This window comes from Sphaeramia orbicularis, chromosome 15 (assembly GCF_902148855.1).
Source record: "Sphaeramia orbicularis chromosome 15, fSphaOr1.1, whole genome shotgun sequence".
Taxonomy (NCBI): Eukaryota; Metazoa; Chordata; class Actinopteri; order Kurtiformes; family Apogonidae; genus Sphaeramia; species Sphaeramia orbicularis.
In genome coordinates, this window is record NC_043971.1 from 21,901,875 (window position 1) to 21,927,128 (window position 25,254).

Consider the following 25,254-nt stretch of genomic DNA (forward strand, 5'->3'; position numbering starts at 1 on the left):
GACTTTTTAAGTAGCTGATGAAAAACAATTTACATTTGCAGAATGGTTCATGTTTTGTTGTGTTTAAACAGCTTTTAGTCTAATTTTACCCATTCATGTATAACCGTATGCATACTCTAATATGTAGACTAAGTTTTCTTACACTGTGCATAAAACAATTATAGCTCAAAATGTAAATTTGGTTAGTAAGGCCACTATTTCAAGCATCCTTAGTAATTTTAATAGCATGTTGGTATTTTTCAGTTATTCTGTCATATATTTTAGATAACTGTTAGAGAGAGCATACAAATCAGAGTTATGTACTGTATGTCCAACATCCAAACATGCAAAAAAATTACTATGTGATACTGTGTAGTAGTATACAAACAGCATGTGTAATCTTCGTGAATAACACTAGTGAGGTGGTTTATTTCTAGCCAAACTACTGAGACATAGCTGGTGATTATATTGACGGTCTGTGTCTTTAAAGTAGTGTTTAAATACAGTAGTGTGATGTAGCTATGTAGTTACAGTTTTGGCACGACCCGTTGAATGGCAGAGTAACACAGAGGGAAGAATTTACAGGTCAGCAGGGCTCACAGCTGAGATTTTATGGCAAGATTTACACCCTCTGCAATTTTACAAGCAGAGGGAGGATTTGTTAACCCTTTGTTGAACAAGATGAAATAGGTTATTCTTCTTTCTCTGCCCAAATTCATATTGAAGTAATGCAGAGAGCTGTGCTTTTGACACCTGCATTACACTAGGAGGTAACACTATTGCCCAGTGCACAAAGCAATTAATCTTGTCAATGTCAAGTGCATTGGGAGAGAGGATGAAACAAAGATTTGACCTGATTGGCTATGAAAAGGTCTCACATTTGGGCCCAGTTGGGAAAGAGGAGGGTTACAGGGGGAAACGTTTGGCACATGCAAGGACAGATGCACAAAGCTTTGATTTATCTGTCTGACTCTCGTCGTTCCCACGGAGCCCCAGTATGGCTACATCCATGGGTGTCCAGAATAAACACACATTAATTGGCCAATTAATTACAGGGACAAATACAGGGGGCAAGGCTTTGAGTGGGCCATTTTGATTGCACATTGTTCACTGGCTTTTATAGTAAGTGCGTACATGAGCTGATGTGTATGCATATGTGTTAGAATGATGCTCCGATGTTCTACACGGGGTAATGTAGGTCAATTCATCCTCTGAGCATTAGATAGAATTGCTGTAGTTGGCCAGAGCACAGCCCTCATTCACGTATCTATAACCTCATGTCTGATGTCTGGAGACAGAACCTTACCACACACCAGGGACACTGCTTGCTTATACATGTTCCTTCTGTTCCACGATCCAAATTCAGCACAGCCTGGCCATGTTTCTGGCCTGTGTCTAGCGCTCCAACTTTTTAAAGTGCTCTTTCAATGTCATGCGAGGTCAAAGCAGCACTACTCAAGTGTCATGCGTCTGTTAGGGTCAGCTGAACTGAAATCACTTGACTCATTGAGGTATGTTTCTGGACAGGAGGTGACTGGCCCCCTTGACTGTTCCAGGTATTGTGGTGTACGCCATGCTTTAGTCATCCAAACAATGGGATTTCTCTGGCTCCAAACAGTCTAGTAATTCGCAAACATACTCTCCTGGCATTTTAGGTCAGTTTGAGAGGCAGACAGAGTTTGAGAAATGTTGAGAATGTAAATACCTTTAAAAGGGCATTTTGGATCCTGGATGCTTAGATTGAAGCATGCCCGGAGTAAGCTGTGTCTCTGTGTCCTCTTCCCTCCAGCATGGAGAAGGAGAAGAGGACACAGGGAGCTCAGAGTGCAGGGTGAAGGAAGCTTTACAGGGAGGAGATGTAGCCCTGAAAACTGCAGAACACAGAGGCGTGGTAGTGGGAGGCTGCATCACTTACAACACACTGTTACTGCCTGCCATCCATATTCTGATTCTCCACACTCCCATTCTACCATTCAAGCAATTTATATACATTCATCTGTGTCCACTTAATGGCATGCCAGGGAGCAGCACATTGACAGTGGTCTGATATTATACAGACGGTAGTGTGTAAGACCTTAGTGTAATCTGTTATGTGTGGTGAGTGATATGAAGCATAAGACTTGCCAAGGGCTACAGTACCCGGAGTAAGCGCCCTGTGGATCTTTGCACAGTGTATTCTCTCTGACCTCAAATATTTGGTTTGTAAAATGAACCAGGGTTTATTCAAAGTAGATTTTCAGCCTCTCCTATTCACTTGTTGGATAATGCATTAATGAAACACTCCATATCTGTAAACATAGGATGGAAGCAATCTGCTCTGGATGAATAATACGGCCAAAAGTCCAGATGAGACTGTGAAATTTCTAAGAGCCAAGACTAATAACAGCATCCATTAGGAGATGAGAACATTCAAAAGGCAATGCCGGCCTATTGAAGAGCCAAAGCAGTAGGCACCAGGCTTGCATGGAAACGCTGCACAGACATTCAACTGATCAGTGGGAATTGAGCTCATAGTTTAATATAGATTTATCATCTTCACCACATAAAAATGCAAATTCAGATAATATCATCAGCCCTCTTTCTTCTCCTTAGGAGTTGTTAAAGTCAATGAGCTCTTAAAACTTATCGCTGAAGACATGGTTGAGACGTGGATGTTATAAAGAGCTGTTCGGAGCATCCCATGGGACTGCCTTGGCTTAGTTTCTATAGACATTCACTGTCTGCATTTCCTGTGTTTGCCTTTGGCTCTAGTGTTTGCATACTGTGTGGTAGAGAGGAGTTGAATTTTGCTGGAATAGCTCTGTAATGGTTATTTTGCACAATGATATGCTACGCTCTATGACTGCTTACCCTTGTAATGCCACCTGTGTCCCTTTGTATTGTGTGGCAGTTGAAAAGAGGCATAATGCTGCGTGAAAATTATTGTCACTCTCTCTCACCAGCGTTCGACTTCAACTTCCTTCTCCTCTCATCTTTGTAAGCCTTCAACAGAAAAATCTTCTTTATGGTATTCACTGCCTAATTGCCAGACTGCTTAATTAGGGATGTTACCCAACACAAATCTTACATTCATGCATTGAGGACATCCATCCTCTCTCAGAGAGAGCTTGCAGTTTCCTTATTGGCCCTGTCCCCCATCATGAGTAAAATTTGTGATGAAGCTAGTTTGCCATCTAGTGGCACATGCACAAACGACTGTTAAGTCACATGGACTCCATGATTGAGTCTCTGTGAGGAAAGCCTTCATGGAAAGCTTTAGCCAAGAGACTATAGGTGCAATCTTAGCCAGCTGAGCTGTGTCTTAAGTCGGCTGCAGTGTCAGCCATCTCTTTATACGTCCCTGAATATTTAGATGGCTGGGAGTTAAAGAGAGCATTGTGTGCCAGTCAGAATGGTGAAAAATGCTAAGCTGCATTTGAGCCCCTGCCAGGCAGCTGTCGGCTTTGCCGTTCTCTTCCTGCCCCGGCCGCTCCTCTTAACCCTCAGTAAACAACTGGAACAAATCCTATTTTATTAAGGCTTTTACCAAGTGCAAGGGATCTCTGCAAGCTCCAATGCCCAGGCATTTTCTGAGCTTGTGCAGTGTCCTAAGATGGCATCCAGTGAGGGCAGGGAGAAGTAGGAAATTTACACTGGTCTGTCTCTAATTGGATATGTAATCAGAAGCAGGTGAGACTGCAGTGGTCTGTGACATTTCACACAAGCAGAATAATCAATATGTGCTTCATAGCTGATTTGACACAGTGAAAACAGGTTTGTTAAAGATTTTGACCACTGCAGCATATTAAGCTGCATAGTTGGTGCGATTCCACCGAATATTTGGTCCATTCACCAGCTAATAGATGACATTTTGAAGCTCACGCCCAAAAACAGCTGGGCTGATGCATAAACAGGGAACTATTTCATGTAAGTGGCTGAGAATGTGCCTATTTAGTAGAATTCATGTTCTTATATTTAAAAAATGAACATAAAGATAATGTGTCATTGCTTGCTTCATAATAAAGAAGTAAAAATGTAAGAGGCCAGTGACATTGGAATGAAGCTGTTGCTGAAAATCATTCCCAATGTAATTCTTGGTATTTAGATATTTGAACAAAAAAAGCTGAAGGTTATCATGGTTGTGGAGTTGCTGCAGAAATCTTGGCATTTATCTTGTATATAGTTTTTGTTGTTATTTCCTAGTCTTGCTGGTTCTTAAGGTTCATGGTGCAAACTTTAAATGAGAAATGAGAAGATATTAGCATGGGGACTGGATGACATTTCAAAATTAATTACAGCATAAATTAGCTTTTGCTGGCAGTCTGAGTAATTGTCTGTATCTTGTCTGAATCTGGATACAATAAGTGTTCCTATGGGACTGTGGGTTGACCGACTGAAGTGATCAAACACATGTGGTTGTAAAGTCTCAGTCCTTTTCTTCTATCTTTCACTGACCAGAGGTGGAGAAGCATTTTCTCTGGGGAATGGATATCGTGACAGGCTATCCTGAGGAAAACATCCTCTCCCCTGCCTATGTGTGTGAGTGTAGTGTATTTCTTGTGTGTGCAAATATACAAGTGCACACATCTGGTTCTCCATTGTGGGGTCATTGTCCATTGTTACACTGATTTTAATGGCCAGTTATACCTTACAAAGCTACCTCCACCTACTGTGTGCCTTGCAGATTACCAAGCGACATGCACTTATTAAGACAATTTATCTTTTACAGTGTTTTTGTACATATTTGTTTACAGAGCAAATACAGCTGCTGTCCAATAGCTACGTAGTCAGTTCCAGTTAAACATCATACAGCAGTTAGACAAAAGTCTCAGGTGGCCTGAGTACACGTCCCCAGAGGGAGACGAGACTTAACTCAGGCAGAAAGAGTGGGAGTGGCATGTGAGTTTTTCAGTCAAGAAAAGGTCATCCCTCCCATGAGCTATATAACATTGCAGGACACCATCTTAGTTTGGTGATGTCAGATAGTCTCCCTCCAGGTCAAACTCATGTCACACATAAGATAACAAAAGCAAAGAAAACAGGAAGCTGAGGATGTGTGAGTAGATGGTGAAAGATGAAAAAAAAAAAAAAAAAAAAAATCGTGTAATGTACAATTCATGTTTTGAGTAGTTATTTGTACATATTAGAAATAAATACTGCGATTTACTCCTAAATAGGGGTGTAAGAAAATATCGGTTCTGCAATATCCTGCGATATTTCATTTCACGATACTGTATCGATATTAAAAAGTACTGTATCGATAGTTGTAGGTATTTATTCAAATACAGATATGGCGGAGGTTCATTTTTGTTTTTTGCTTTTCTTTATTGTTTATATTTTATTTGTTATTATTTACCACTGTTTTATTAAATAATGGTTATTTGAAGCATCTCAAAAGCACTTTTTTCTGTCTGAGAGGCAGATGTTAGTTCCTTTGTTGGGATCGAACAAAAATAATGTTCTGATGTTAGTTATGAACTAATAGAATATGAACATTTCAGCAATATCTTAATCTGTAATGTCTGTAAAACATAATTTAAGTTTTAACGGAGGAAAATTTTGTAATGTGGCATCAGTTCCTGTTGTGATCAAATAAAAATGTGTTTAGTATTTGTACATATTTCAGGTGTAATTCAATTCTTCATGGAAATAATCATTATTAAAAAAGAAAAAAACAAAAAATTGCCTTTTTAACAGTATCATGATATATTGTGATATATCGTATCATGATTCCCGGTATTGTGATTTGTATCGTATCGCCAGATTCTTGCTAATACACAGCCCTACTCCTAAAACATATTGTATTTTTAAGATACTTTTAGTGGCTTGCAAAAATGCTATTACAAGAAACTGGGGAGGGACAGAACCACCAACACAGGACCAGTGGATTGCAATTATTGATGGAATATATACAATGGAAAGGGTGACTCACAGACTGCGACTACAGAACACTCAAATGGACAAAAAGTGGAACAAATGGACTGTTTACAGAGCTAAGAATGGTGGAAAGACTGGATAAAGGAAATGTGTAGAAATATGTGTAATGTACCTGAGCAATGTTGGTTTGTTCGTCTTTTGTTGTTTTGCCAAATATATGTGAAAAAATTTCAATTAAAAAAAACTTGAGTGAAAAAAAAACAAAAACATATTGTATTTATCATAGAATCAACAGCTGAAATTTGAATGTTGTGCTACTAATAAATATGTTAGTGTAGATCAATAAAATGGGAATAGGGATAGTCACTGTGAAGCAGCTTTATTTTCTTTCCACACACAACACTTTCCCCCTGGGATTAAGAGAGTATGACTCTGATTTAGGCAAACAAAACCAAAGATGATATTTTGCACCTGAAATTGAAATATTGACAAACCAAGTGTTAAAATGTGCTTGAATAGATTATCTACTGACATTTGAATCTATTTGCAAAAAGAAAAACGCAAAATTACATAATTCTGTCCTTTGGTTGCTATCAGGTTTGAGGTTCTCCTGTAGTGTTCATATCACTTCCAGCTTATCTTTTGACCCCTCCTTAACAGGGGCATTTATAAGGTGGATTATGAGGATTTTTGGTGGTGTACCTGCTTTTTTTTTTTTTTTCTTGTTAAAAAAAACATGGCACATTTGGCCCTCTCTACATTGTATACCACTGTGTTATCCCAGTATGGGTGGATGGACACGGAACGTCTCAGAGAACATGTTGACATTTGGGATAAGGATTATGGAGTCATCATAAACGAGTGCCTCTGCTGTGTGTCACTGTCGCTGTTCACTTCGCTCTAAGATTGGGGCTTGCGTTTGCAGGACTGAGCCAGGCCTCATGTCTGTGTTTCCTTTTACACTTTACAACTCATAGCAGAGTTGAAGTCAGTGGAGGCTGGGATCCATGTGGATTAAGTCAGGGGTTCAAAATATGCTGTCAGTCTACAGAGGCCTCCTACTTGCCCCAGCACTAATATACACTCATATAATATTATTGAACCAGTATTTAATGTGTAGTGCTTTTAATATTTCCCTCATTACACGTTTCAGAATTGAACACATACATAGAAATGTGAATATGTTTGGTCTTGCTAAACCATCTTTCATTTACTCAGAAAGCTAGTTCATTTTGTTCTGTTTCTCCATCACTCTCTTCTACAGTCTCTTCATATTTCTCCACCTCCTTCTCCCCCTCTCATCCCTCATTTCCTTCCTTGCCTTCCTCTATCTCTCCCTCCCTCTAATCTACTGCAATGACCTGAAGGAGGGCTTCACACTGCAGCGCTCAAATAATAATCAAGCACTGGGATGTTGTCAAATTTATAGGACACTGAGCGTTGCATAGCAACAGAGATTGCCAGGGTGATCCAACAGGCGCTGGAAGTTGGGTGAGGAAGAAACGGGGCGAGTGACAGGAGACAGGCGAAGGAAAGGAGACATGACAAGAGAAGCAGGAGAACAGGATGAGAAGAAAGAAATAGAGTTGTGTTATTATACACAAAGGGAGAGAGAATAAGAGACGGAGAATCAGAAAAGGAAATGAGGAAGTTGGGGTTTCGTTTAAGTGAAAGAAAACAGACACGGTTGGTTTGACCGAGTCATTCAGTGGGCGTCTGAGTTATTATTAAGTCTTTGTTGACATAGTTTATAATGGCATTCTGGCATAGTCTGTCAGGTTAAATTTAAGTCTGGTGTGAATATTATCTATTAGCCTATCTTAGTCTATCTAGAATCACTTTATGGGTATAAATAAAGGAAAACATTTCCTGGTCTTTCTGGAGATCATCTCACATTTCTTTTGAAATTCTTGGTTTCAGTTTCCTGTTCAGCCTTGTTGCCTAGAGACTGTGGTGGACTGCAGTTCACCTCTGACACTGTTTCTTTGCATTTTATCTGCATTCTGTACCAGAACATTTTTGTTTTAGAACAAAAATGAAAAATAAATAAAGGAATACAGTCACAGTAAAGATCTAGAGTATTTTCTCTGGAAGACACATACATCAAGTATGCCTCTAAATCCTATATGAAGAAGTAAAACTTGTAGATTTGTAGCTGAATAAAAGCTGTTCTATTTTGACACCCTTACATAAATCTACTTTTTAGCATGTTTTTGTACAAAGAAAACAAACCACAAAACTGCATCTGACCTCCATTAACTTATCCTTTTAGTTGCACTTGTATAAAAGTCAGGGTGTTCCAAACATGACATTTAGAATTGATCTTTGTTGTATTAAACCAGAGTTGTAGTTAAAACTCTCTGTAATACTTCACACATTTAGGATAGAGGCTAAGCTCTGCTGCTGGAGCATTTTGGTGCTCATGGGCACTAAAACACTAGGAGGTGTTTCAATTTGGAGATTCTACTGAGTGCAAACAGTGAGGACAGCTGTGCTCCACACTAATTATTTCTAATCTAATGCACTGTGCACAGATTTGCAGATGAAGGCATGCTAAGCGATGTTCCTCTGGACTTGTATCAGTGTGATTACAAGGTCACCTGATGTACTCTCACTGGATTGTTTAATTGTCAAAAAGAGATGTTTGTGTGTATATTCTACCAAGTGTGTCCAAAAAACTTTTAACCAACTTTAATACAGTTGACTACCAGCTTTTATAGCTCATAATTGTTTCCATTCCAATGCATTTATATTAAGGAGTCTATGCATTAAAATATGTGTCAATGTAAGGCTTTTAACAACAGCCCGAAAAAAATGACCATGGCAGCTTAGTTACAAAGTGACAAGAAGAAAGTGTAAGGATTAATTACAGGCCAGCAGGAGTGCATTAGTTGTACCTAGAAAACTTGCAAGTGAATGTAAATTGTGCGTTACTAGTGTCTAAATCATAAAAAAACATCACTGTATCTTGCTGATATAATTTTTAGGAGCTGAACTCAGATCCACAATTTATTTTGTTGATGTTATGCAAACACATGGACATAAAATTAGTGTGCACTTTGGAGTTTAAAACAGATTTAAGGGCAGATGTGGAGAAATAATTTTCAAAACTGCATAATTCATGACCTGCTTGGAATAATAGCATATGAAATATTCATTAGTGAAATTACTTATCTATGTAATCTCCTTTTGTTGTCGAGTTCAGAGGAGAAAGGGCAGCAGCAGGGGCCAAGACTAAAACCAACATCCTGATCTTTTTTTTGCAAACGTGGCAATGATTCACTGTCACCTTATTCATTATCGGTGAAAAGAAAATAAATAGAACACCTTTTGCCCTCAGTGAAATGCTGTTGTTTTTGTTATAAATACTCCCTTTACACAAAAAGGACGTGTTTTCAATCTATATAAAGCATCCTGTTGCATGAGCACTCTGTATATTGCTACTCTGAGTGCTGTTTTAGTGGCACAAAGGTAACTAACCTCAATTACATTTCAAAGAGGACATTCTAGCGTAATGTAATTTGGTTGGAAGCAAAAGGTTTTCTGGATTTAAAGGTTTTATTCCTGCCCGTTACCATATTTCGACACCTTCTAAATCTTTCTCAAAGATGCCCTCAGCCGTGCTCACTTTAAAACGCGTGAAACCTCGGAACTGCATTAACACAGATGATCAAAAAGATGCCGGGTTGAGGTCGTGTTGGTACATCAAACAAAATGAACAGAGGAACATGCATTATTCCTGTGAGGAGGCATACACTGGTTCTGTTGTGTCATTATTAAAGGTAATATTTACTGTACTACACTGTGTTCGTAGTCCTGTAATGTGTAGACTATAAAATGTACGATACACAGCATATAAGCCCGAGCACACATGCAAACAGATGATTAAAAGCTATAGCTCTCAGTGAAGTTTCTTCCTTTGTCTTTGTTGCAGGCAAACGTGTCAAATTCGACCCAGTTAATCAAAGTATGCGTACATGGAGTGTCAGAGGAAAGAGTCGGGGGCGGTGCTTTGTGAATCTTCTTTTCTCTCAGCAGCTAGTGATCCTTTGCTCTCCACAGATCAACACAGTCACTAACTCGTTGGAGGAAGGCAGTGTTTTTGTGTCACCCATACTGACATATACAGTAGCAGAGCCCCATTGTTTGTGTCAGATAATGAAGCTCGTATTAGAAAGAGGTAATCATTCTCAGGCATAATACAGATATCTGCATTGTCTCAGACTTTTGCTGCTGATTACGTTGCTGTACAGTGAATTGGCATTGGCCAGAATATTACCATCTCTTAATTGAGTTGATTCTACATCCGTCTTGTGTGTATATGAGTGTGTGTGTGTGTGTGTGTGTGTGTGTGTGTGTGTGTGTGTGTGTGTGTGTGTGTGTGAAAGCCAGCTAATTCCAGGCACCGCTCATAACACAGAGCCAGTGATGCTCTGCCAGTTTATGGGATAGCTGTAAGGACATCCACAGAGCTTTATCCTCTTTTCTCATGAGGACATAAACCCTCTTGATGTAAATTATACCAACTTTGGTGTGGTTCAGATAGCATTACATCTCATTAAGATGTCAGCTTTTTAAGGCTCTCGAGACTTTCAAGCACTGAGGCTTTTTGCGATTCACAAAATGTCACTGGGAAAAAAAAAAAAAGGGAAACAAGCATCATGTTTGAGAATGGTGTCTTCCTTCTGACCTTGTTTTGTAATGCTGGACAGTATTCAGTAGCTGGCCTGCTTGTTTCTGTATCTGCTCTTGGGCTGATTGATGCAGCAAGGGACTCACACAGCTGGGAAGAAGGCAGTAAACCTGAGGAGGGAACAAAGAGTAGTGGGCCACACGGGGTGCAGCAATTAAGCTGTTTTCTTGTTGTTAATTAAAAGCAAATTAGAGACTGCGACAGGACTTGCTGTCTAGCCTTAATTGCTGGCAGCATGTATGCCCAACCACACCTGTTGGTACATCCTCAGTCACTCATCTAAATCTTTGTCCTTTTTTTTGCCCACCATAGGGACGGAGAGGAAAGCCTGGGGAGCCTGGACCCAGAGGCCTGTCTGTAAGTGCTTTAAATACACATACACACATTGCACAAACACTGTTATAAATTCTAAAGCACGACAATTACTGTGTGGATGCGCAACTTCAAGTGTGCTCTTATGTCATTATAGTAGATAATTAGTTTGATGTCAGCAATTATTTGAAGAAAACCCAATGAAAGCCATATGTTCTAAGGACGTGCACGAATCGATTAGTAAAACTGCGAAGCATAGTTGACGTCTTTTTCAAGAGTCGACTAATTGTAGTTTGGGCTGGTGGAAGGAAGGTTTAGAAGAATTTAATAGTTATTGCATCATTATGTTGAATAAAGTCTGAAAAACGTAACAGTGTTTTAAAAAATAAAATGGTATTTGTCTGGTTCATCCACTCCTTTTCTGTTCATTTGTTTCTTATACTATGGGTAGAAGATGTCATGACTCATCCACTAATTGCCTTCTATCAGTCTTATTCTTTGACGTCATAAAGTAATTAAAATGCGCATCGCTAATATGTTTAGATGATGTGTTTTGAAAGTAAGGCACAGGATTTTCTGCAGTTCAATGTCAATTAAAGTTCTAAAATTGTCGTAATGATAAAAACAATGTGAATAGCCCTTGATAGAAGCTATGCAACAGAAAGTATTTTTGCATTAATTCCATGCAAACGCTGTATTGATCAGTTTAAAGCATCTCTTATTCTCCCATGCTGCTGCAAGCAGGTTATATTGTCAGCACAAAACCACAAGGGGTATATTAAGGTAGCACTTGAGAATGCTTGTATTGATGAGAAGGACAAGTCTGCCTATAAGGCCTGTTGACTCCTTGAATTATGGTCTTTTCCTCAGGCGTCTAAACCAATCCCAGACACTGTTCGAGTGTTTGTGTAGTGACCCACACACAAAAGGGCACAAACACCATGATGCGTTAAAGGAGACAGCCTGTCAGACTCTTAACTGCTCCGATGTCAGGACAAACAGGAGTGTTTAGGCATCATGTAGCTCTGATGCGTTGGGTGTCCCATTATTTTCATGCACTATTGGCCTCATTACACTTTAGATCAGGACATGAGGTTTGTCTTTATTTCATCCAGAAATCCAGTAAGATTCTGTTCTGCTTCTATCACCGTTATGCCCAATAGGTTCAATTATCTTTGGTATAATTGGGCTACTAACTGTTAAACATTTCCCGCATGACTCAGTGTATCCCCTGCCTCCTTAATAACTCATAAAGTTGTAGGACACAAAGTCATAAGAGAAAAGAAAGAGGGGATGGAGAAGGTGTGACATTTCTAAATGGCAGTATCCCGATGATAGCCTTAGCATGTGCCAGCTTTGCTTCTATCCCCTGGTATTGACATTTATGAGTCACCTGTTTTGCTGAAGTAGATCTCAGGGGCAAAATCATCTATTCAAAACACACACCGGGGCATCACTCTCTCTTGTCCATTGGCAGCAGGACAGGGCTCACAGTCGCAGGGGCAGCAGCTAATTCTCAAAGTCAGATCAGCACTGCAATACAATAGGGGAGAATGTTAAAGGTACACAACAAAGACACAATAATCTATAGACTGCTGGGGGTCAGCCATGTTTTTATGTGAACTAACATGAGTGCACGGGTAAAAAAAAAAAAAAAGGCCTTTCCTATAAATAAATATTTATTTTTTCCCCAGTAACTCTGTTGTTTATATAAGGGGTGTGAAAAGGTTAGGTTGTATTGTTCATGTAAATGTCTCTGTGTGACACGGAATCATTTTATCCTTTGTGAAGTCTTTTCATTGCTTGTAATTGCAGGGTCCCCTAGGAACATCTGAAGGAGCAAGTGTCAAGGTATCACTAAAAACATTATTTATCACAAAACAAAGTACTGACACGTAGCATACAAAGTAGATCTGAGCTGTCTCTGTGTTTGATAAACCAGCGCATACCTGCACTTCCAGCAAGGGTGAATTGTCAAGATGACTGAACAGTGTTCATTCCAGCAGTCCTCCAAATAGGCAAGGAGTTTAATCATCTGCACACGGTTTGTCTTTATAAAGATGTACCACGTGTAAGCAGTTGTAAGCTGCACGGGCAAGTCAGACATATGGGTGACCATCAGCACAGCCTGCTTTGTCCTTGATTGACATTTTTGCGTTTGCAGTTAGGAGCAGATCTCCATCATCGGAAATGGCACTTTTCAGTCAATTGTAGTCTATCTAGTGTGCAAGTTAAATAGCGGCTCCCACCCTAAACCTCCTGCAGCGTAGCACAGCATGACTCAGTACTCACATTCAGAACAGACAGATGGCCATTACATACAGTGCTTTTGCAAAAAGGGTGTGCAATCATTTTCATGAAACCCAGGGGTGCTGTAGCTCACCAGAGGCACACATGATATGTGGTGCACAAAATTCTCAGACGTGAACATATACTGTGCCGCCTACTGTTTCTCTTGTTACCTGCTTTCTTCATAAACCTACCCCCCTTTCCCTCAGCTGCCACCCACCAAGCCTCCAGTGGCCCACTTGTGATCATACTGAGAGTGAAAGCTATTGTGTAGTGGACAACCTCTTGGCCGCAGCTGTTCATTTGATGTATAGGTGCATGGTGTGCTGAGGTGTCAGCTCAGGCTGCAGAATTCCTCCTGCTCCCTCTGCCCAGAGGAAGGAGACGTGTCAGCTGGACAACCTTGAAAAAGAAAGTTGTCTGTATGAGGACACACTTATTATACTTCAAAACAAATGGGACTCCAGTAGGTATAGCATAGGTGAAGACACTACGGATCATGGTTTTATTTGGATGAAAAATGAAATACAAAGTTGAGTTTTTGTGTCCTTGTAAGTCAATTCTAATGGGGCTTTCAGACACAACAACAACAACAGCACCACTCTGAAGCCGTGTGTCCACTTATTTGTACTGTGGCGTGACAGTTTGTCTCCAAGTTGTGGTCACAGTTTGTTCATGTTTAACTGGGATCACTCCGTGCTGTGTCAAACATCTACGTGGTCGATAGAAAAGCAGATATGTGTGTCTGAATTCTGAATGGTATGACTGGACTTTGTATTTTTTGTTGAGATCGCAGGAGAAAAAAGCCTATCTCGGAAACATTTATCTGGTAGGATAAGTAGTAAATGGGTATTATCATATTAGTGTATATAGGAAAAAGGATGTGTGATATTGTTATACTATTATTATTATTATTATTATTATTATTATTATTATTATTATTATTATTATTATTATTATATTCATACAAAATATTAATTGCTATATAGTAATCATAAGGAATAGAATTTGGGGGTAGGAGTACATAAGTTTTTACTTCTTCCTACTCCTTTTCGAGCATGTATAATTCCATTTCATTTCGTTTATTTATCTTATTATTCTTATTCTTCTTCTTCTTATTATTATTATTATTTTTTTAAATGTATTTATTTATTTAGTGGTTTGTTTGCTTATCAATCATTTATGTACCAGTACTTATATTTTGCTGGTTGATTTTTGTTTTTTTTCACTGTCTGCATGTTCAAAATCAAGATTTCATTCATTCATTCATTCATTCATTCATTCATTTTTTTCCTACCCAAGTAGTTAGGCAGCTTGTTGTAAGTAGCCTTTATTCATTAACATAGGCTTTTTGTGTGTTCCCCCTCAATGATTCTACAAACCAATTAAAGTTTCTTAATTAAGGTAAAGAGGTATAGTTCCCATAGAGAATATTTTATTATTAGAGAAAACATATCACACTTTCTCCATTAGGAGGGAGGATGAGCATAACTAGATCTCAAGGACAGATATATTAAGGAGAAAAAGTTTGGAAATTCAGCCTATTTTGCTTTGTCCTCCATGACTCCCCTGAACAGTGTGCTGAATCCGATGGCGAGCGCTGAGCACATCACATTGTGTCTGAAAGGACAGAAAGAAATGACAAACAGAAGTTAATTAAAAGTTAAGTAAAGCTAAATCTGCATCCTGCGATGGCATATATCTATTGTCAGAGTTCAGGATATTCAGCTGCTATTTAAAGTTTTATAGGATGTTTTTCCTCCAATTTTACATTAAATGAACAAGACACATAAATACATATTTGGCAATACAGTATGCTCCTGGCTAATTTTATAATACAGAATAAAACTGAGTTCAGGCGACTACAGACTGCAGTGAATGGAAGTCGTCATTTTAGATTACATTGCGTCAGGTTATTTTATTAAGATTATAAAGAACATTATAAAAGCATTTGTTTGAGACCTTTAACTTATGGTGGTGTTAGTTGAGAAATACAGCGTGAAACAGTTTCACTGCTCTAATGCTTACAAGCGCGTCGTGCTCTCACTATAAATCAGTCATGTACCTACATTACAGATAGATTTATCGTCATTCTAAATTCTTGCTTACTGTGGATGACATGGAAACTCTCTTGTACCCGTGAATGACTTATTTAAATCTGCTATACCGAAACAAGCCCGGGTAATTATTGAAGAGAATTTACAGAGCATAAGAGGGACAAATTAAACCATCAGAGAGGAATGGAAAAGTAACAGTTTCCATGGGCAGTAATTATTGAGCAGCTTTAGGGATTGTCAGTGCTTCTCAGTGGCCATCCTTGTGCATTTTTTAGTTTGGACAAAACAGATGCAAGTCATACTAAACTGCTACTTGTGTAACATCTGTGTGAGCTGAGCTTCCTCTCACTCACTCAGCAGAGTGTGAATGTTTTAAAGGTAAAAAAAAAAAAAGTCTGCTGTGCATGATGTGCTGGGAAGACAGTGTTCTCATGAATCACATCTCCATGACTGTATCTCCCACTGACAGTCTCAAACGGGCTCTGACAGAACGCCGCAGATATTGATGGAGAGACGGAGTGGGATGCAGACAGGCTTAATTGCAGTTTGATGACTAGAGGTGTTTCAAAGTCAACATATCACTCACAGACATCCACAGGTGGACCATTTCACCATCCTGTATGCACTGGGTTTTCTACTTATGCAAATACACCGAAAAGCTGTTAAATACAAACTGAGCTGCGGTTAATCTCATTTGAAAGGTTTATTGACTTGTTCTATATCTATGGCAATTATTTGATTTTGATGGATCTGCCACTGAAATCTAGCAAAGATAAAAAACAGAAAGCTTTTTCCACGGAGATATCTTTCTAATTTTTTTTTTTTTTTTTTGCCAGCACACTCAGTTTCACACCCTTTAAGTTGAATTACAATGATGATTTAGAGCAAACTTTCTTAAAAATGCAAAACTATTTTCATGTACGATTTCGCTTTGTGGTTAACGGTTACTTTCTGACTTAGAGCGTGACAGCAGTGATCTAGTCGAGACCTCTACGGGATTGTGGCATTCCCATGTGACTAATAAAGCCCTACAGAATTCAATTAGTGCTCAAAGTCAATTTTTACTAGTCCCTCCTCCCCACCTAAAATATTAATAGGACAATCCATCTGTTCATACATGGCAGCCGTCTTCTTACTTAATAACAGCTCATAATTTGGACGAGGAAACAGTGACTATATCTCATTAAATGAACAGTGCGACAATGGCTGTCGTTAGAGACTCGAATGAGCAGGGGGAGGGGCCGAAACTCAATGGCAATTATTGTCTGTTAGAGTTGAGGCACCGCTAAGGAGTGTATAAATATGCTGCAACCTTTCTCAGATGCCTCTCTGTCTTCTCAGATTGTTAAACAGATGCTCCATAATATCTCACCGCAGAGTAACTGGAGCATCACCTACAAATCTTAACACATGTCACCGAAAACAACAATAAACTTTGATGAACAACCCACTTGTTTCTTCTCTGTTGTTGCGGGTTGCGGTATGAAAAATAAGAAAATGTCAAGTGAACTTTATTAAACATGTCAGATGTCAGCTGAGGTATATTTTATACTTGTCTCAAATATAGTGCCTTTTCAATAATATGTCGTAATAGCATGTACCGTGTACCCAACACCTTATGCTTTTTTTTTTTTTTTTTTTAAATATAATAAGAAATATGAGCAAAAGCAGTAAGTCATACCCTGAAATGGAAGCGATAAATTCACAATAGCACTCATATTTGTTTGACAAACATTCAACGATATCCTTTCACTGTACATCTTGAGCGAGATACAATTTTTTTAAGGGTGATATCTGTTTAGTTTTCAGCACATTACCAACAGGAGGAAACGCTATTATGAATACTCTAAGGACGAGCAGCAGTCATAAAGTGCCACCTTTTGGTAGACAGCGGAATGATTAGAACATGGAACATATGAAAGTGTTTCTATGCAATAGGGGTTTGAGTTTTTCATTACACTGATAGAACACCATGAACTCATAAAGCCACATAGTAGATTTCCCTTTTTTTTCCTGCATAAGTAATTGAATTCTGAGATGACACAGTATATCTTTCTGATTATTTATCTTTAACAACATGCCCTTGCCTAAGTTTCATTTGGAAGCTTTGTGTCTTTGTTGTCAGTCACTGATCTGCTGTGTTCACCTACAGGGCGAAAAGGGTGAGTCCGGAGTCCCGGGAGAGAAAGGAGAGAGAGGAGAAGCTGTACGTATTTTCCTGCAGTGACATTTACAATGTTGTTCCACCGAGTCATTAACCAAGGCCTCCTCCCACAGGGTCAGCAAGGTGCCGAGGGGGCCAGCGGGATGAAAGGACAAAAAGTAAGTCACATCAATGTCAAGTGTCACACATGATGATTTTCCCTCTGTTTGTGCTCGCTGAAAGCAGTGGAAGCTTTCATGTGAGCGTATGCTGGGAGAAAGAGGTAGAACAAGGGGAGGTGGAGGTAAGCTAGATCAAGTGATATATAATTGGTATCATAAAGAGGCCATACCTTTTCCGTCTGTTATTTTCTTTTGTCCTGGAAGAGTCCTTGAAATCACTCTACAGCAAATAATGAATAAGCAGGAGATTATTGTTTGTATGTTTCTGGTCATATTCTTTGCTAATTCAGGCATAATTAAAATTAGTTGTATATATCTACACGGCAAAAAATCCAAATCTTACAAAGTGTATTTTTCTCATTTCTAGTCAAAATATCTCATCACACTTAAAAAAAGACATAATCACCTAAAGAGTAACTTGTAAGTGAGATTTAACAACTTATTTTTAGATAATAGGGGAGGTGGAGGTAAGCTAGATCAAGTGATATATAATTGGAATTATAAAGAGGCCAAACCTTTTCAGTCTGTTATTTTCTTTTTTCCTGAAAGAGTCCTTGAAATCACTACAGCAAATAATGAATAAGCAGGAGATTATTATTTGTACTTTTCTGGTCATACCTTTTGTTAATTCAGGTATAATTAAAATTAGTTGTATATATCTACACGGCAAAAAATCCAAATCTTACAAAGTGTATTTTTCTCATTTCTAGTCAAAATACTTCATCACACTTAAAATAAGACATAATCACCTAAAGAGTAACTTGTAAGTGAGATTTAATAACTTATTTTTAGATAATAGGGGAGGTGGAGGTAAGATAGATCAAGTGATATATAATTGGTATCATAAAGAGGCCATACCATTTCCGTCTGTTATTTTCTTTTGTCCTGGAAGAGTCCTTGAAATCACTCTACAGCAAATAATGAATAAGCAGGAGATTATTGTTTGTATGTTTCTGGTCATATTCTTTGCTAATTCAGACATGATTAAAATTAGCTCTGTATATTTACGCTGCAAAAATCCAAATCTTACCAAGTGTATTTTTCTCATTTCCAGTCAAAATAACTCATCACACTAAAAATAAGACATAATCACTTAAAGAGTAACTTGTAAGTGAGATTTAATAACTTATTTTTAGATAATAGGGGAGGTGGAGGTAAGCTAGATCAAGTAATATATAATTGGTATTATAAAGAGGCCATACCTTTTCAGTCTGTTATTTTCTTTTGTCCTGGAAGAGTCCTTGAAATCACTCTACAGCAAATAATGAATAAGCAGGAGATTATTACACTGGGTTACAAAAAAATGTTTTTTGCAAGTTGTCTAGGTTTTTTCAACTGAATTAGGACCATTTTGCACCGCTAAATCCAAAAATGAGATCTGTTTTTCTCAATCAGGTCAGGTTTTTTTGCTAATTTGATTTTAAAAAATTAGATCTTCTCACAAAATTGATTACATTTAATTACATTAATACCAAAAATAAGATTGGTAAGTACACTTCATGAAACTTGTGACTTGATTCCTGTTAGGTACAATGGTGTATTCACCGCAGATGTAGCAGAATACGTCAGGCTTATTTTGCAAGATCTTCTAGCCAAAGCCATTTCATTCACTTGTAATATTAAAAAAAACATTAATCATAAATTGGCAAAAGTAAAATCTTCAGAACTCATTTATTGCAAGAAATATGAAAGAATTTTGTATCATATGATGTGAAAATGCCCATAAATGTAAGCAAAAATGTTAAAAAGCCAATATGTAGCATAGTTCAGAAAGCTGACCTGATTGAGCAAAATTAGTGTGATTTTTGGATTCAGCACACCAAAATTATCCTAAATCAGCTCAAAAAACTTAAACAATAAATTTGTTGTTGACCAGTGCTATTTGTACTTTTCTGGTCATATCTTTTGTTAATTCAGACATGATTAAAATTAGTTGTGTATATCTACACTGCAAAAATCGGGATCTTATCAAGTGTATTTTTCTCATTTCTAGTCAAAATACCTCATCACACTTAAAATAAGACATAATCACCTAAAGCACAGGTGTCAAACATGCGGCCCGGGGGCCAAATCCAGCTCGCCAAAGGGTCCAGTCCAGCCCTTGGGATGAATTTGTGAAATGCAAAAATTACATTAAGATATTAAACAATCCTTTTAGTTCAGGTTCCACATTCAGACCAATTCAATTTCAAGTGGGCAGGACCATTAAAATACTATCATAATAACATATAAATAATGACAACTCCAATTTTTTTGCATGGTAAATGAAAATATTTTTATGTATTTCCTCTAAAACAAAGTATAATGTAGCAAAATGTGAATAACCTGTACAAACATGAACAACCTGAAATGTCTTAAGAGAAGTAAGTACAATTTTACCAATATTCTGCCTGATAATAAATGTTTTGTGTGTTTGTAGATCCACTGTGATCTGTAAGTTATAATGTAAATGTGTAAATGATAAACTGAGGCAAAATATTGTTAAAATTACACTTAATTTTTCAGTTTGTTCATGTTATTCATATCTTTTGAAAGGATAGTTTGTAGATGTAAACCTTTTCATTATGTAAATTTACTTTTTTCACTCTAAAACATAGAGAAAAGTTTGGAGTGGACATTATTTCTATATTATTATGTTATTATTTTACTGGTTCAGCCCACTTCAGATCAAATTTTTTGACACCCCTGACCTAAAGAGTAACTTGTAAGTGAGATTTAAGAACTTATTTTCAGAATATAGATCTTGAAAATCTTATTTCAAGATCTTTTTTTTTTTTTTTTTTTTTTTTTTGCATAATTCAAGCAAAAAACTCTTGAATTAAGCAAAAAATTCTGCCAATCTGAAGTGAAAATTATCTTGGTAAGTTTTCTTGAAATAAGGTTTTCAAGATCCGTTGTCTAAAAATCAGTTCTTATATCTCACTGAAAAGTTACTCTTTAGGTGATTATGTTTTATTTTAAGTGTGATGAAATATTTTGACTAGAAATGAGAAAAATACACTTGGCAAGATTTGGATTTTTGCAGTGTATGTTCAACTAAATCATTACAGTGAGTAACCATAGTAATGATTCAGGTCGGGTTTGCCCTTGCATATTTTCTTTAAATACCCCAGTGTTTTTATATCTGACAGTAATTTCATCAAAATTTCTCACAAAGTTTGCTTTTGCGCTAGGGAAACATTTTTCTCCTGAACCGTAAGGCTTAGAAGCAAGTTTATTTCTTTCAAATCTCTCTTCTAATCTACCCATATTTTAGTGTTTTTTCTTCACAATTGCCACACATTACATTCAGTCTTAATTAAATGTGATACACAACAACAAGCAGCAACCATATTCTGTGTTCCAGGGCATAAATATTGAAAATATTTTGAAGGCATCAAACGGTGGGAACCTAATTTAGATGTTAAGATGTGCAGCAAGTTGATACAATCTTGACAAATTTAGCAGCATTTGACAGAACACAACACATGTGAATTATGATAATCATGCAGTTTTGTACAATTCAGAGCTCCAGTGTTTATCTCAAAATTTAGGAGTTTAATTAAATTTACTAGCCAAATTAGACTTAAGCAGAAATAATTGGGATTTAATCACTTCTAGACTAGAATAAAACTCTGCATACATTGATGAGTTTAAGAGTATTTTTGTAGTGTAGTTATTCTCTTTAATTGATAAACCTGTGAAAGGTCTTCTGAAAGTAGACAGTTGATAAGTAGGTCACACAACTGACAGGTGATTGACATCCAGTTAAGTTTTCCATTGTGTTCTATTATACGTGATAATTGCAAATTATTTCTTCTAGCATCTACATCATTGCACAATTTATATTTGGCATCACTGGAAGTAAAATCCATTATAATGTTTCAGTGTTTTGTAATTAGGGTGATTTTATCTCAGAATATCTAAGACATAATGGAAGATTCTAGCCTGTCACATGTGTTTTCACAGGCTCAGAAACAACATGCTTCCCTGTTCACGATAGTTTATCTTTACTTTTTCGCATTTTTTTTTGCATCATCAATCTTACATATGTACTAGACTTTCTCACTGTCTATCATTTTGACCAAACGAGTTAAAAAAAAATGTCCTCATAATCCTTGACATTAAAATTGCCTTGTAATGATGATAATAATAACACATCTTTAACACATAAAGACCCAAAAATCCACCAGTAACCAAAATCATTTACTCATATAAAAAGGTAAATCAATGTTCATTCACTAATCCTATTAATCCATGTAAATAATTGGTGTAAAATTCAGTTCGTCATCTTTTCATGGTCATCAGATATGACCCATTTGGACGTTTAGAGGCTCCATAGTTACCATGGAAACACCATCATTTTCTACAACACTGATTCACCAGTAAAACCCATGGAGTTGGTTCAATGACAGTGGATGGAGACACTTGGTTTTATGTTCAGTTAAAGATATCTTAAAGAATTGAAGATCTGTGTTTTTGGTATAATAACCCTCAAATGTAATCTCAGTATGATGTTTACAGGGTGGGGAAGCAAAATTTACAATAAACATTTAGGTGTTTTTTCGCAGCAGGCACTACGTCAATTGTTTTGAAACCAAACATATATTGATGTCATAATCATACCTAACACTATTATCCATACCTTTTCAGAAACTTTTGCCCATATGAGTAATCAGGAAAGCAAACGTCAAAGAGTGTGTGATTTGCTGAATGCACTCGTCACACCAAAGGAGATTTCAAAAATAGCTGGAGTGTCCATAAAGACTGTTTATAATGGAAAGAAGAGAATGACTATGAGCAAAACTATTACGAGAAAGTCTGGAAGATACTATTAAAGAAGAATGGGAGAAGTTGTCACCGGAATATCTGAAGAACATTTGCGCAAGTTTCAGGAAGCGTGTGAAGGCAGTTATTGAGAAAGAAGGAGGACACATAGAATAAATACATTTTCTATTATGTCAATTTTCTTGTGGCAAATAAATTCTCATGACTTTCAATAAACTAATTGGTCATACGCTGTCTTTCAATCCCTGCCTCAAAATATTGTAAATTTTGCTTCCCCACCCTGTAAAGTAGATGATCAGTAAATGAAATATTGGAAAATACCTGATTTTGACTGAAAAATTGCAAAATAGAGAGATTAATATATGTCAACCTTAAAAAAGATTAAATCTAGAGAAAAATTCATTTGGGAATGGTCACAAAAGAAAAACTGGGTCTTTATGAGTTAATTACATTTATTCTTCAGAAATAACTAGATCCAGACTAGATACTGATATTTAAAACTGAGGACATATTTCTAGGTTATGCATTTATATGTTCATGAAGTCCACAGGATTACAGACACTGACTGGGCCTCACTTTCATTCACATTGCTACACAAAGCAGAATGATGATGATCAATGATTTTTTTTTTCCCTCCACAGTGGCAGTGGTGTACACTAGAACACTTTGAGTCTAGACAGACTAATGTAGACAGTGCAATTTTACAGAATTAGACACTTAACCTGTCAGTAAGTTTGTGCCTTTCTCATAGCTATTTTAGTTTTGTTCTGAGTGCTGAACCTCCACTTTGTTGCCACATTAATGAAAGGATTTAGCGTCGCTTCAGCCAGAGTTACCAAGTCAGGGAACTTATCAGAACTCAGCAAGACTGCGATTTCTTGATCCTGTGAGCTTTCTCCTGGTGAATCAGGAGGAAATCCTGCACCATGGGATCCTCCTGAACCTTAACACCTGCACTTTTCTATGACCTGTAGTGCTTACAAATGTGCTCCAATCTGAAGATATGTTGACAGTATCTGTGTTAATATAACATATAATTTCATTTCATTAATGTCCTAATCTGTTAACGTGACTCCTGGTTGACCTTTACATATGTACACATGTTTTCATCCTCTTTGAATTGTGAAGCCATTTGCAGATATAATGTCAATAATGATGTCAATTTAACCTATAAACACGCAAACATCCACTGTTGACCAAAAGCATCTACTAATATAAAATATTTAATACCTGTTGATCCTCTAATCCTATCAATACATGTAAATAATTGGTGTAAAATACAGTTTGCCATCCTTTCATGGTCATCAGATATGACCCATTTGGACGTTCAGAGGCTCCACAGTTACCATGGCAACACTGCCATCTTCTACAACATTGATTCACCGGTAACAGTGGAAGGAGACACTTGTTTGTGTATTCAGTTATTGATATCTTTGATGAAAAAATCAGTTTTTCTTCAGTTTTTTTCTGTTTTGATGTAATAACATTGAGTTTTCATGAATATTTAAATCAAATATAGGAAATTAAATATAAGAAAATACATGATTTGTGGCGAAAAATGCGAAATATAAAGGACAATATTATAATAAATGGTGATAAATCACTTATGAAAGGTTAAATAAAGAGAAAAATTCATTTGGGAAGTAACACAAAAGTAGCACTGGGTCTTTATGGGTTAAAGGTTAATTTTACACGACAACAGAGAGAGGCAGTTTGTGGTAATGACCCAGTGGGCTCCATCGCATGTCGCTTGTGATTCACATCAATGACACTGAAACAGCTGCCAGACTGACAGACTTCACCTTCTTCTTTGAGAGGGAGTTGAGACAGTAATAAAAAAAAATCAAAAATCACTACCAGTTTTGTTATATAGAAGCTGCAGACAGATCTTAAGTGTGGAGAGTGGAAGTTTCAGTGACATCTCCCTCTTTTTATTCATTTATGTATTTTCATAGTCTGATACTTCAACTTATTGTGATTTGGAAAATTAGCTTTTAACCCATGAAGACCCAATACTACTTTTGTGGTAGTTCCCAAATTATTTTCTCTCTATATTAAACATTTCTTAATTTGTCACCATTTATTATGAAATAATCCTCTGCATTTCACAGTTTTCCAGTGAAAATCAGGTATTTTCCAATATTTAATCTACTGATCATACAGATTAAATTTGAGGGATATTATACCAAAAAAACAGAGAAAACTGAAGAAAAGGTGACTTTCTGAGTAAAATATATCATTAGCTGATAAAAAAAAAAAAAAGTGTCTCCAACCGCTGTTGTTTGTCAAACTCCATGGTTTTTACTGGTGAATCAATGTTATAGAAGATGACGGTGTTTTCATGTTCACTACGGAGCCTCTGAACGTCCAAATGGGACATATCTGATGACCATGAAAAGACAACAAACTGTATGTTACACCAATTATTTACATTTATTGATAGGATTAGATTATCAACAGTTATTAAACATTTTAGATCAGACGTCTCAAATATGCAGCTCGGGGGCCAAATCCAGCCCGCCAAAGGGTCCAGTCTGGCCCGTGGGATGAATTTGTGAAATGCAGAAATTACACTGAAGATATGAATCATTTTAGTTCAGGTTCCACATACAGACCAATTTAATCTCAATTGGGTCAGATTAGTAAAATACTATCATAATAACTTATAAATACTCCTAGCTCCAAAATTTTATCTTTGTAAATGTAAACATTTTCATGTCATTTTACTGTATTTACACTAAAACAAACTATCATTTCACAAAAACACAAATAACAAATATGGACATTTTGAAAAGTCTGAAGTACAAGTTTATCAATATTCTGCCTGATATTAAATGTTTTGTGTATTTGTTGATCCACTGTGATCTATAAGTTGTAATTTACATGTTTAAATGATAAACTGAGGCAGAATATTGTTAAAATTGCACTTAGTTTTCTTAATACATTTCAGTTTGTTCATGTTATTCACATTGTTTT

General features: G+C 37.0%; 1 protein-coding gene across 1 annotated transcript in view; it reads left to right on the forward strand.

Annotated features, from left to right (window-relative positions):
- The window catches only part of LOC115434420 (collagen alpha-1(XIX) chain), a 127,315-nt gene that overhangs the window by 43,122 nt on the left and 58,939 nt on the right, over positions 1-25,254 (forward strand). Inside the window, exons 16-19 of the mRNA XM_030156358.1 lie at positions 10,841-10,885; positions 12,656-12,691; positions 17,339-17,392; positions 17,464-17,508. Coding sequence (XP_030012218.1) covers positions 10,841-10,885; positions 12,656-12,691; positions 17,339-17,392; positions 17,464-17,508 — 180 coding nt within the window. The remainder of the gene's footprint in view (positions 1-10,840; positions 10,886-12,655; positions 12,692-17,338; positions 17,393-17,463; positions 17,509-25,254) is intronic.